This window comes from Zosterops lateralis (assembly GCF_965231275.1).
Source record: "Zosterops lateralis genome assembly, chromosome: 4".
NCBI lineage: Eukaryota > Metazoa > Chordata > Aves > Passeriformes > Zosteropidae > Zosterops > Zosterops lateralis.
In genome coordinates this window covers 65,854,361-65,866,602 of record NC_139765.1, presented here as the reverse complement: position 1 = coordinate 65,866,602, position 12,242 = coordinate 65,854,361, and the positions used below count along the sequence as shown (strand labels likewise).

The 12,242-nt window shown below is 44.1% G+C and overlaps 2 protein-coding genes across 4 annotated transcripts in view; both read left to right on the top strand.

Annotated features, from left to right (window-relative positions):
- Nucleotides 1–12,242, top strand: part of SEMA3D (semaphorin 3D) — a 133,856-nt gene that overhangs the window by 40,025 nt on the left and 81,589 nt on the right. For all 3 annotated transcript variants that reach the window (XM_083860276.1, XM_083860277.1, XM_083860275.1), the window contains exon 2: nt 1,663–1,853. In XM_083860276.1, the coding sequence (XP_083716402.1) occupies nt 1,739–1,853 (115 nt within the window). In that variant the 5' untranslated portion in view covers nt 1,663–1,738. The remainder of the gene's footprint in view (nt 1–1,662; nt 1,854–12,242) is intronic.
- LOC310908748 (uncharacterized protein) lies at nt 8,294–10,625 on the top strand (the record flags this gene model as incomplete). The annotated part of the gene is given in 2 exon segments (XM_083860112.1): nt 8,294–9,511; nt 9,513–10,625. Coding segments are annotated over 2 exon segments (2,331 nt in total).

Sequence of the window (12,242 nt, the reverse complement as noted above, 5' to 3'; positions counted from 1 at the left end):
CTGAATTTGAGTGTTGAAGAGGGGAGTGAGAAGAAAGAAGCTCAGTGTTCTGCAGTAGGAGCAATGCTTTGGGCATTGTACAAATTGTTTCCTTCTTTTGCCATTGTGCTCTTCTTGCACACTTTGTTTTCTTTTACTCTTGACAGAAGGTCTGGAGGCTCAGAAAGCCCAAGTTTCATGTGAGAGAGATTTCCTCTATCAGAGAGAACTGTTTCCATCCTTTAATGCAGGAAAGGATGAATTGCCTGCATCAGGAGGTGCAGAATTGGTTCTGGGTGCTGCTGTCGCTCACAGAGTTGCCTGACCCAGTGCTGCAAGAGCTTGAATGCCAGACCAGGGGCCACAGGCTGTGCTGCATCTCTCATGGGCTTGTAAGGAACCTCTTCTTTGATGTCTGCAAGTGCTGGCTGATGTGGGCACTAGGATTGCTCTTTTAATCAGGCAGTTTCAGTACCTTTCAGAAAAGAATTTTCATGGCAAGTCATGAGCCATTAATCTCTCGACAAACCATAACATTTCCTTACTCCTTGGTTTTACTGCATTACTCAAACACTGATATTTGTCATTTCACCAGCCATCTCCCTTGACCTCTAGCATCATGCACTTGCAAGGAGGAAGGATCTGGTCTTACAAATATTTTCATACTCTGATCTCTGTGATTTATTAACCATCAAGCTTTGCCTTCAGAGCTCAAGATGCCATTCCAAATAATTTTGTGTGCAAAAATGGAGTTATTGGACAAAAGGGATCCTTAATAGCTGGATACAAAGGACACCAGGATTGCTGTTGCTGTTTTCTTTTCAACTACTGTGCTGTGTGACCTTGAGGAAATATATTCGCTGCAGCTTTATGGTTCTGTTTTTGCATAGGGAAAATAAGGACAGTGATAATTGCTTTCATTTGTAAAACACTTCAAGATTTATGGAATATGAATGACACTTATTAAGTGAAAAGTGCTGCAAAGCTGGCTTAGTTGCACACTGTGCTAACAAAATCTCATATCAGCCTATTGACCCCAGCCTAAAACACTCATTAAAGTTTATAGGACATTTTGGTGGATGAATTGAGGCAGTTATTTCTGCTGGAAATATCATACTGAAAGCGTTTTTAAATCCATCATCCGCATTGACTTTTTTTTCTTAATAAAACTAAACACAACTGCTTGTTCTATCCAATTTTCTTAGTTTATTTATGAAAGTTTTGATGGGTATGTAGTCATCATTAACTCTGCTTGTACCCCCATGGCATCTGAGACATTACTGTCCGTTCTAGTCATAGCATAAACACACAATAGCTGTTGTACTGAGATAAAAAGAGTTATAAAACATTAAGATGTCCAGTGGACTCATATGAACTAACAAGTTGCGTGGTCACTTTTGAGTGGCAAATGTTCTTTTTGTGGATACTGCATTAATTTAATTTGTGCTTAAACTTTAGCTGTGCTCGACACTGGTGTTTGAAAAGTTTGCATATTTTTCCAATGTCAAAATGTGCAAATTTAGTATTAAAGAAACAAAACATTTTTACTTGTACTAGAGGAAAACATATTTTGTAGTCAAGAAATTAAATGAGCTGCTCTTTAAAGATAGGTCTGGCATGCTTACAGAATTATTACTTATGCAGTAATGCAGGTCTACAGATGTTTTCCTTTTTTTCTTCCAGATAAAACTTGGGTTGTTTGAAAAGTGAGGAGATATTTCACCATAGTGCAAAAGAAGACACAGAAGAAGAGAGCAGAATGAGAGCTTTGCAAATGCCACGTGCCTGCAGCCTGCTGTCTTTAGTGATGCTGTTCCTTCCAGTCACTGGAATGTCAAAACAAAATATCCCAAGACTGAAGCTTTCCTATAAAGGTAAACTTTTCAGTATTTTTTCTGATTCTGCCACTTTTGTTTTGATGTGACGTTGCCAGCAGTTCATTTGTATTACTTACCCAGAAAGCAAAACACTCTCCCAGAAAAACAAAATAGAAGCCTTAAGGATGGAATAATTCTGCCTAGGGATGGTATTAAATTCTGGGGTTTTTTTTGTTGTGTAGGGGCACATGTTCCTGAAATATAACTGTCTTTTTAAACTATTATTTCTATTTTCTCTAAGAGGATGTTCACAGAGTACATAAATTAGAGGGTGTGGTGCTTGAAACACTCTGAGGCCCATTGGGGACATTTTCATGTGGCTGCTGGGGATGATGTGAGACATGGAGGGTATTAACACCTTACTAGAACGTCAGAGAAAGTCAAGAGAGCTGCCTCAAGTGTTTCAAGGTGACTGACATTTATTTTTGTAATTATTTTTCTATCACTAAGTTGGTATGTTAAACTCTTCACGTGTTTTTCTTTCTTCTTGCCTCTTTGGATCAAAAAAAGAGTGTTTCTCTGTGGAATTCCTTAGTCTTGTGTGTAATTTTTGTTGAGAATGGTACTGTCTGAGGGGTTGCAAGACAGATATATTTATGTATTAATGGACAATTTTTTAAAGAAGGTGTATTTCATGTTGCTTTGAATGTACAGTACACCTCCACAGGCATAGACATGTGTCACCAATGCTGTCTTCTTTAGCTAAAACAAATGTTCTCCAGTTAGTTATGTTTCAGCTATGTCAGCACCCTGCCCTTATGGGAGCTATTTCTGCTCTGTTTTTCAAACTTATGTCTTCCTATACATTGCAGAATTGCACTCAGGATGGTGTGATGAGACAGGCTGTAAAGCTTTCATCAGGGCTTATGATATGTTTATCATGAGTTTAACACCCAGAGGAATTTATTGAGTAAGCAGAATGACATGCTATTTATTTACAAGCTTCTCTTTTGCTAGATTTGCATGCCACTGGGCATGCTATTCCACTGTGTATAGATGTGTTTGGATGTGTTTGTGCGAGAGAGATGGAGGAAGCAAGATCAAGGGATCTTGACAACATTTTTATAAATTCAGGAAACAGTTGCACTCACTGAAGCCAATGAATACAGAAACTGAAAGACCTGACATGAGTTATGAAAGTTAGCAGTAAAACCCTCCTAACATACAGCAGCCTTCTCACAGCTAGGCTTTTTGAGATAATTCCCAAAAGCAGCATATACCATATAGCAGTGGCATTTATTGTGGATTTGACACTCACAATTAGTGAATTCCTCTCAACTTCAAAAGCAGATAGCCTTTGGCAAAATACTGATGGATGCATTTGGCAGGTAAAGAGGGGGAGAAAGAAAAATTATTGAGGTCAACACGGGGAAAAAAGAAATGGCAGAAATCTTAGTTTAAAATAGTGGCAGAGACCTGCTGGGAGCAGTTGGGAAAATGCCTGAGCTCGTTTAAAAAGACAATGAGCAGATGATTGATATTTAGGCCCTGACCCAAACTTTTATTAGCAACTTTATAAACCTTTCAGTTTGGCTTGAGGGATACCGTTTCCTGTCCAAACTTATCCACCTATATCCCTGTTGGGTGGGAAATCAGCAAGAGATACAGATGCAAAATAGCACATAAATCTTAATTTGGAGAGCTGTGATGGAACTGAAAAGCCAGAAAAAAGAGAATTCTGAGAATTTATTGTGCCTTGTCTAACTTTTTTTGGGGGTTGAAGATGTGTATTTTTCCACATGGGACAAGAAAAAAATTACTGCTGTTTTTTCACACTTATGTATTATGAACTATTCCAGTATGGCTTATCATAATTAAACCATATTTTTTTGATGATAACAGGATGTCAGATGTATTGAATATTTAATAAAGTTGTCAGAATTAAGTTTACTTTCCTTCCCCCAAGTGTTTCAGACAAAATAACTCCAAGGTTTCTGCGAGTAAGATGTAAGAGAAATGAACTCTCTTGCCAGGTCTCATAAAATTGTTAGTCATGTCACTGACAAGTCCTGGCATCTCTGTTCTTTGGAATTAAGACTTGAAATATCATGAGGAGAAGAATAGAGGGTTCTTTCCCTTCTTTATGGGAAACAGACGAAAACTGGGCATATCAGGCAGTTTTAAAAACCTGGTCACACACATGTCTTTGAAGGGAAGGTTTAATTCCTTTCAAGGTAGAATGTGTTTATTAAGTAGGTCCCTCTTCCCAGAAGAGCTGAACATTTGCTGGGGCAAGAGAGCTGAAAGTAAGCAGGATTTGCTCTGCAGTTACTCAGTCTCTCAGGTGCATCAGTGGGTGGAGGATGGGGGAAGAGGGAGAGGGTGGGCTAGTTAAAGATGTGTCTATAACTGCAGGAGTGCTTCAATAAACCACAGCATGTCACAGCTCCTTTGTGGTCAGACAGCAATGAAAATTTTAAACCTTCTCTTAAAGGCATTTATAGATTTTTGTCTTCTCTGGGTTTTCATCTTAAGGAGTGGGAATCTGTTCTGGAAATGTTAAGATATTCCAGTGAGTGATGTGGGGATCAATGCAATATCATACGATGGATTTCCTTTATTGTTTGCCCCACTCTAAAAATGTGTTCTAAAAAATTGTGCATGTATAAAACTAAAACTATACACAATTCAATTGAAATACATTGTAATACTGAATGAAAGTAATGTGTCAATATAATACACTGTGGTCTTTAACCACATATCTCATCCTTTATTCCCATACCCATACTTTCCCTGATCCATTAGTTGCAAAATTCTCTTCTTCACTTAGACTTAACTTCTAGGCACTGTTTTATGTCATTACTATCCCAGAAATTTTCACTGCTCTTGTGATGTTTTTAGGGAGCTCTCACTGCACAGACCTTACTTAATCTGTATATCTTAGATACTTCTACAAGTTTCAGGTGCTTTTATTTTTATGTTATAGCTTTAATATATGGAGGAGGTAATAAAATGTCTTCTAATAGAAGATTGCCATCTTTAGAAAACCAGGGGATGATTTTTGAGCAATATTCTGTATTTTAATACTCTTCGTATAGCACTGCTTTCAGTCCAAGAGAAACTGTGTATTTATCACTCATTTTCATGCAGCTGGAGATAACCTGTGATCTTCATCCAAGCTACAGAATTCCTCAAGCACAGAAGTGGTGTTCAGCTTCCCTAGACAGCACATCTTCATTGTCTTCTGCCTCATGTAACATCCTCATTCCAACCTCTAGAGCAGATGCAGAAGGTTTTCGTATACCAGTCTCATTCACTACTGTCATTTTTGGGACAGCATCAATTTTGTTACTAAAGAATGGAAGGGCCTGTGTCCTAATTCATACATGTTTCATTCATACAGTGTAGACAGTCTTATTTCTGTCTTTCTTCTGAATAATCTTTTTTAATTCATCGAGAGGTACTTCCATACATATTTTATGAGTGTTTCTCTAGGTTCTACTTTATAGGGAAAAGTAGAGAATAGCCAAACCAGAAGGTTGTTTGCCTTCTAAGAGAAAGAAAAAAATATTAAACTTTTTTCAATTTGTGGCTGTCCTAAAATTTCCCTGCAGAAATGTAGATTCCTAATTGCAGATTTAACCCTATTGATTTGATTTACTTTGCTGCTTTTCATGGACATCTTAGTAAGTGTTCAGTGAATGCATTTATTTTACAGAAATGTGCGCCCTGGTTTATTGGCTGAGGGGGATGCCCCAGCCCAGATTGTCACCAGTGACATCCACAAACATATATCATTCTCATGTAGGAATGTGACTATGTCTCAAAACAGGCCATGTGGTCTTGGTTGGAGAACCAGGAATCCTGCATTGACACAGTACATAGGAAAAAGCCCAACTGAAGGCAACCTTTGGCTTTTAAAACAGGATTTACTTAGCACTGTTAAAAAAACCCTGTGGCAGTAATTTAAATCTAATAAACAAAAGCATTATTCTCAGCTGATTTGTTTTGCTTCACTTTGAATGAACTAAGATGCAGTCTCCCACTGAAGTCATGGCAGGAGTTTGCCCACAGAAGTAAATTGAAGTAAGATCAAATTCACACTCCTCACTTTTTTCTTCTTACATAAGTAAACTAAAGACAGGCAGCTCTTTTTCCTCTGCAGAAGGATGACAGTGCTAAATCATCAGCTCCACATGGAAATTCGCCATGTTTAAGGATTGTTTAGTTTCATGCAGTGTTTTGCACACAGGATTTTCTTCCCCCTAAGAGTGATCCATTCTTTAAACATGGCAAAAAAGTAAACAGAGAACATTTTGGTGCCAGGAATTCTTTTGAAAATTAGACTGGATGAGTAAAATTGCTTAGTGTTCAAAAATGGTCCTTTGAACATGCTACTTTACAATGTCAGACCTTCTGCTCTCTACATTGTCTTTGCTTTAAACCTGTTTTGTTTTATAACTGATGAGATGCTTAACTTGCATCAGAGCAGTTAGTTTGTTAAGTTTCAGTACAGCTGGCTTATTTCCATGTAATGCATCATTTAATTATACATATAAAACATAGTTAAAATTGTCCTTGAGCCTCATTTAAACTGTCTGTGACACTGCAATAATCCCAGTACCCTGATGGGGTGTTGCACAGCTATGACTGGTTGGAATGTGGTAAACTGGTGGTGTGTAAGAGAGCCTAGAAATGAGTTTGTGTTTTGCAGCTGTGCTTGCTCTGCTGGAAGAGGAAGTAAAACCAGAAAAAAACCTGCTCTTGTGGTAGTATCTGTCAGCTCTAGTATCAGCTCAAAATCTGAATGCTTATGAAAATCAAAGAAAATGTCCTGAGTGAGGAAGTGGTCCCCTTGTTGTTACTAATTAATTTTTGATGGTTTTGATGGTTTGTTATTTCTCAGAAAAATCTGTCTCGGATTCCTTTGTGCAAAAACATGAAGTGTTTATGTGAGAGTGAAGATCCTAGTACTGGATGATTGTATAGTTATGCAAAAGACGTTGCCTGTTTTGTCTCAAAAATGCTTTCTGGAGGCAGTGATCATTGAGACTTAAAATACACCCTAGCTTGAAGATGAATGGGCACTGCTGTCAATGTGAGGAAAGTCTCTTATATATGCAGTAAACTAAATATAAATTTGAAGGCATTTAGTAATGGGAAAACCATCAAATTCCTTACAGAGTTTTTTTTTTTCCTTTTTAAGCTAGTGAACTTGAAGGTCAGATCCAACTATATGTTGCATTTTCTGTCATATAATTATCATATATATAATGTCCTGGAGAGCAGCCTCCAACCACTGACATCAACAGTTTACATAGCAGTTGAACTAAGAATAACCTTGGAGAACTGACCCATATCAACCTTTTACCAGTGTAAACTGTAGCTCACAAAAATTTTTTTTTTCATGGTCACAGAAGGGCCTCAATTGGATAAACAGAAAAATTGCGTTCAAAAAATACAAAACTATTCTTCTGAATGTTCACTTCATTAAATCTTGGAAGATGAGAGGAAGCAAAACTGAAAGAGTGATACCTGGCAAGGAATTCTTGCTCCCTTGTAAAAAGAAGGATAGACAACAAACAACTTCCCGAGAAGAATGCGGGGAAGATACGTAAGTGGCAAGAGCTCATAAGGGGCTTCAAAACCCTTCCTTTGACTACTTTTATTAATGACATCTGTTAAGCAAATCCAATTCAGAGCAGTTTCAGAAATCCCAACATTCTCCTTCTGTGCACAAATGGGAGGGCATGATCTACCTGACATCAGTGTCTGTCTAGAAGTGGACATCTGTGGTCACCATGCAGGTACTTGAGTCACATCTTGTTTCCCTTTCCTCCCTCCCCTGAAGTTCCATTCATAGATGAGTTCCCCAAAGAACGACTGAATATAATCTTTCCTGTACTCAAAGTCCGTTAGAAATAAATAAACAAAGAGATATCAGAAAGACACAGAACTTCCTTTATCAGTCAGAGAGATTGGCTAACTCTGTTTAAGGGAGACAGTTCTGAAGACGCTAGGAGTGATAGAGGTAGATCTTTGCAAAAATTAAAAAAAAAGATATTCCACTTTCTGAAAAAAATCCTGGATATACCAGAGATTTGCGGTGTTGAAGCGTAGTGTGAGAGCTAAGAGGTTATTGGAGACACTGAAATTTAGTAATTAACTTAACTGCCCTTTTTAGAATGATATTAAATGTTCGTGTTCATCATCCAAGCAACCTGCATTTCTTTCAGAAATATTTCTCAATAATCTATAAAAAGAATGTCCCCCTCCAGTATTTCATCAAAGCTTAGACCAAGAATATCCATGGGTCATGTCACCCGAATTTAGAGTTGACAAGGCTTGTGCGGGAGGGTGCATGTGCCTGCTCTGTCAAGGGAAGCTCTGGGGTTGCCCGGTGGCCCAGGGATGGGTGTGCACTCGGTGTCCCTTGGGGCTCTGGGCCGGCCCATGATGCGCTCTGGCTCCTGTGACAGCGCGGGGGCCGCCTCACAATGGGGGCAGCTGGGAAAGGCCCCAGCGGGTGCCGCTGCCCCAGTCGAGCTCGGGCAAGTGGTGAGTGCACACGCGGTGAGGGGACAGGGCCGGAGGAGGGCTGGGGCAGGAGCGCCGGCAGCCGGGGCCCGTGTTCTGCCCCCGCACCCAGGGCCCGGCCCCTGGCGGGAGTGCCTTGCTCAGGCCCCGGCGCTTGCGGGGGCAGCGGTGCGGGCCTTGCCGCCCGCCAGCGGCCGGGGGCCCTCTCCTTCCTGCCCCCCACCGTCTGTCTCCATTCCGGCCCCACTGAAGCCCTTCTGTGTGTCCTCCTGCAGACCATGGAGTTCTTGTCCGTGCTCTTCGGGCTCGTGCAAAGCCTGATCCAGTACCCGTGGCCAGCTGGCGACGGGCTGGATGAGGCCAGGCACCGGCGCGTGCGGGTGCGTCAGGAGCTGCTGGAGCGCCAGACGGCTCGGCTGCTGCAGGAGCTGGAGCAGGGGCCCCCGGAGCAGCAGGACCAGGCCTGGGGAGCCTCGCTCTTTGGCGCTCTGCAGCACTGCTGGCCCTTCTGGCTGCTTGCTGGAGTCCTGCTCCTCTTGGGACTGTGGTTTAGCCACACGAGGAGGAGCCGTGAAGCCAGCACCAGCAGCAAGGACCTGAGCTCCTGCAAGACCTTAGGAGATGAGAGAGGAAAAGAACAGGAGGAAGAGAGGGTTGGTTCAGAGGAAGGTGGAGCTAGCATTGCTGTGACTGTGGAGGCAGAGAACAGCAGCACTGGAAATGGCAGACAGGGCAGTCGTGTGGCTGCAAATGAGGAAGACGGCTACGGTGCCATTGAAGGTGATGCTGATGGGAAGGCGCAGGAAAGCAGTGATGGCAATGAGCAGATAAGCAGTGGTTGGACTGGGCAGGAAGAGAGCGGTGGTCGTGAGAGTGTGGTAGACCCTTGCGGTTTTGCTGCAAGTGAGGAAGAAAAGAAGGAAATGATCCAAGAAGGTGACAATGTTAGAAAGAAGGATGAAGAACAGTCTGGTGTAAATGTGGATGGAAACAAGCCTGAGGCTAGAAAAGAAGACAAAGAAGGTAACGTGGCTGCCAGTGAAAAAGAAGGCAGTGATGGTGGCAAGGAAGGAAGGGGCAGTGATGGAATTGAAGGCAGAGACAGGCCACATGTTGGATTCAGGCGAGGCATCCTTTCAGAGGATCGTGTCCCGTGGCCTGTGGAGGAGCTGGAGAGAAGATTGCTCAGTGACAGCTGAGCTGACAGAGAACTTGAGGCGCGTCTTTGCGGACAGCCTCAGCCACAGCTTTTACCCCGTGCCTCAAGAAGCCATCGGGGTGGGCAGCGCCTTCGAGAGTTGGAGTCCTCGCGAGTGGGACGGGGTGTACCGCCTGCTGGTGCCGCTGAGTCCCCCGCCAGGGCACGCCTTCCTCCTGGAGCCCAACGGCGCAGGGCAGATGGCAGCCAGGAGCTTCAGGGTGCGTGTGGAGCTGGTGTGCACGTGCCAGAGCGAGCAGCCGGACCAGGAGCCGCTGTGTTTCCTGCACCGCTCACGGAAGGAGCTACGGCAGAAGCGTCAGCGCAGCCTCCTGAAGACACTGTGCGCTGGCTCCTACCTGGACGTGGAGAAAACCTCCCACTGGTTCTCCAAGTGTGTGAGAACCTCATGGCTGCAGGTGCCTCAGTCGGCCTCATGGCACTTGGTGTTTCAGCCCTGCCGCCGGTCCTGCCAATTCCGGCTGAGCGATGGCAAGGAGAGCCTGAGGGTGGAGCTGCTCCTTGGGGTGCGCCAAGGCGACTCCAACATCTTTGTGGTCAGCCAGCCCTCAGAGGCCCAGAGAGGTGGCTCCAGCACCTTTGGGAGTGGCCAGCCTGCCAGGGCCAACACCATGGCAAGCACGGCGTGGCCTGAGTCCTACGCCGTGGCCGAGGCCAAATTCTTCCAGCACGTGGCCAGGCAGGTGCCCTGTGAGAGCTTGCACCTGAAATGCCTGCAGGTCTTCACCTGCATCCTGAGGGGCACGGGCTTTTCCAGCTCTGTCTGGAAAACTGTGGTCATGCACGTGCTGACCAGGGTACTGCTGTCCCACTGGTGCAGGGAGGAATTTGCACGGCGGCTGTGGGGCATCCTGGCCTACCTGGGCTGCTGCCTGCAGCTGAAGTGCCTGGAGCACTTTGTGCTGGGAAACCAGAGGCTTCCTGCAGAGATCAGCTTGCCCCCGGAAATGCCAATGGTTGAGCCCCCCAACCTCTTTGAGCACCTGGCCCGAGATGCAGCTGCCCACAGAGAGGCCATGCAGGCCTATGGTCAGCTGCGCTTTCGCCTCTGGGTGCTGCTCTCCGGGCAGTGAGAGGAGGGAGTTCCCTGCAGAGAGCTGTGCTGGGGGGACTCACAGCCTATGACAGCCAGGCCAACACCACATCATTGTTGCCTTTGTCACTGGCAAGCCTGAAGCTGCTTTCCTGCTCCTGCCAAGGAAGGAGGGAAGGAGGGAAGGAGGGAAGGAAGGAAGATGCTGTGGCACGTGGATACATGGATTCCTTGTGCAGATGCATCAGAGAGCTGCCTTGCCTCCCAGTAATATTGCCTCCCAGTTAAAAAAATGTTTTTGCCTGAGTGGATGTGACAGCTATTGGCTCCACCTGCACATCCTCACAGAACACAGTGAATCTCGTAGAGGTTGCATGGAACACCTGGACGACAGAAACCTCACCTGTTAGGGACTTAATGTAGTTATTTAGTTAGGTGTAGCTTTAATAGTTCTGTAAGGCTGTAGTTGATAGTAGATAGAGTTTACTATACGAGAATAGGTAGTCGAGGTTTTCATAGTTGGACTAGTTTACTGGTTTTCCTTGCAGAGGCCTTTTAGTGCTCTCAATTTGTTGGGGATGTGTCGTCCCTGAGTTTCTTGGTTTCAAATGTTTGAGTCTTTGCAGCAGCTTCTCACGCTGCTTCATGCAAACAATATTGTATTATTAGAATTTATCTGTATGTTTTGCATTCTTGTTCTCTGAGAGAGAACTTGACTGATGGTCATATTGACCAATGGAGTCAGGAGGTTGTAACCTCCTTGGGCCAATCTTGGCCCTCTGTACAAAATGTATATAAGCCTATTGAAGTCAGATAATAAAGAGCTTTTCCATGATTCACCAAGCTGCTGCCTGCTGTTTCTGTCAAGGTCCACTCCCACGTCACAATGTGTTGCCCCTCTAAAGGCTGGGGTAACAGGGATGAGTTAAGTTTAACGAGCCAGTTGTGGGTTGTTGTTCAGGGGGGTTGTTTGGGCTGAGGTTGTGTTCACAGTTTGGGTTTTCACTTGGTGGTGAGGGACCACCGGGGCGGAGCTGAGAGGGGACAGCAGGAGGCAGCTTGGGCGGGAGGAGGGACGTCCTGGAGAACTGGTCTGGGGCGGCGCAGCAGCCGATCGCTGGCTGGAGTTGCAAAAGGATTGGACAGAGATGCACCATGGGGTTGGACCAAGCAGGACCCCCAGACGCGAGGCAGTGAGAATAGAGATGATTTGGATCCAGCTGGAGGCTGTAAAAGGACTCCCCCAGGGAGGGGTGGGGTTCTCCGGTGGTGCTCAAGGCCAAAGGAGTGCCCAGCACGTGTGCTGTCTCTGTTATGTTTTTTTTAAATGCAAGTCTTCTTTGTCGCTGGGAACCTTGGGTTTATCCCAGGTCCCTGTTTCCAGTTGTTGTTTTCGTCAATAAAAAAGCACGTAACCTAGTCAAGGAGACCAGCTTCTTTTTTTTTCAGTGTATAACTGTTTTGCAAAGTTACCCTTAGTTTAGGGAATTGAACTACCCTACTGGAGTTGCTTGTTTGGTTTTCAGTAATATTTGGCTATCTATGTTTGAAATACGAATAGAAGGAGACAAGTTTCTCAAATTGCCTGAAATGTGTCATTCTTTGTATTTAACCCTCTGTATCTTGGGGAATGTCTTTTCTATGCCCCTTCTAGAAA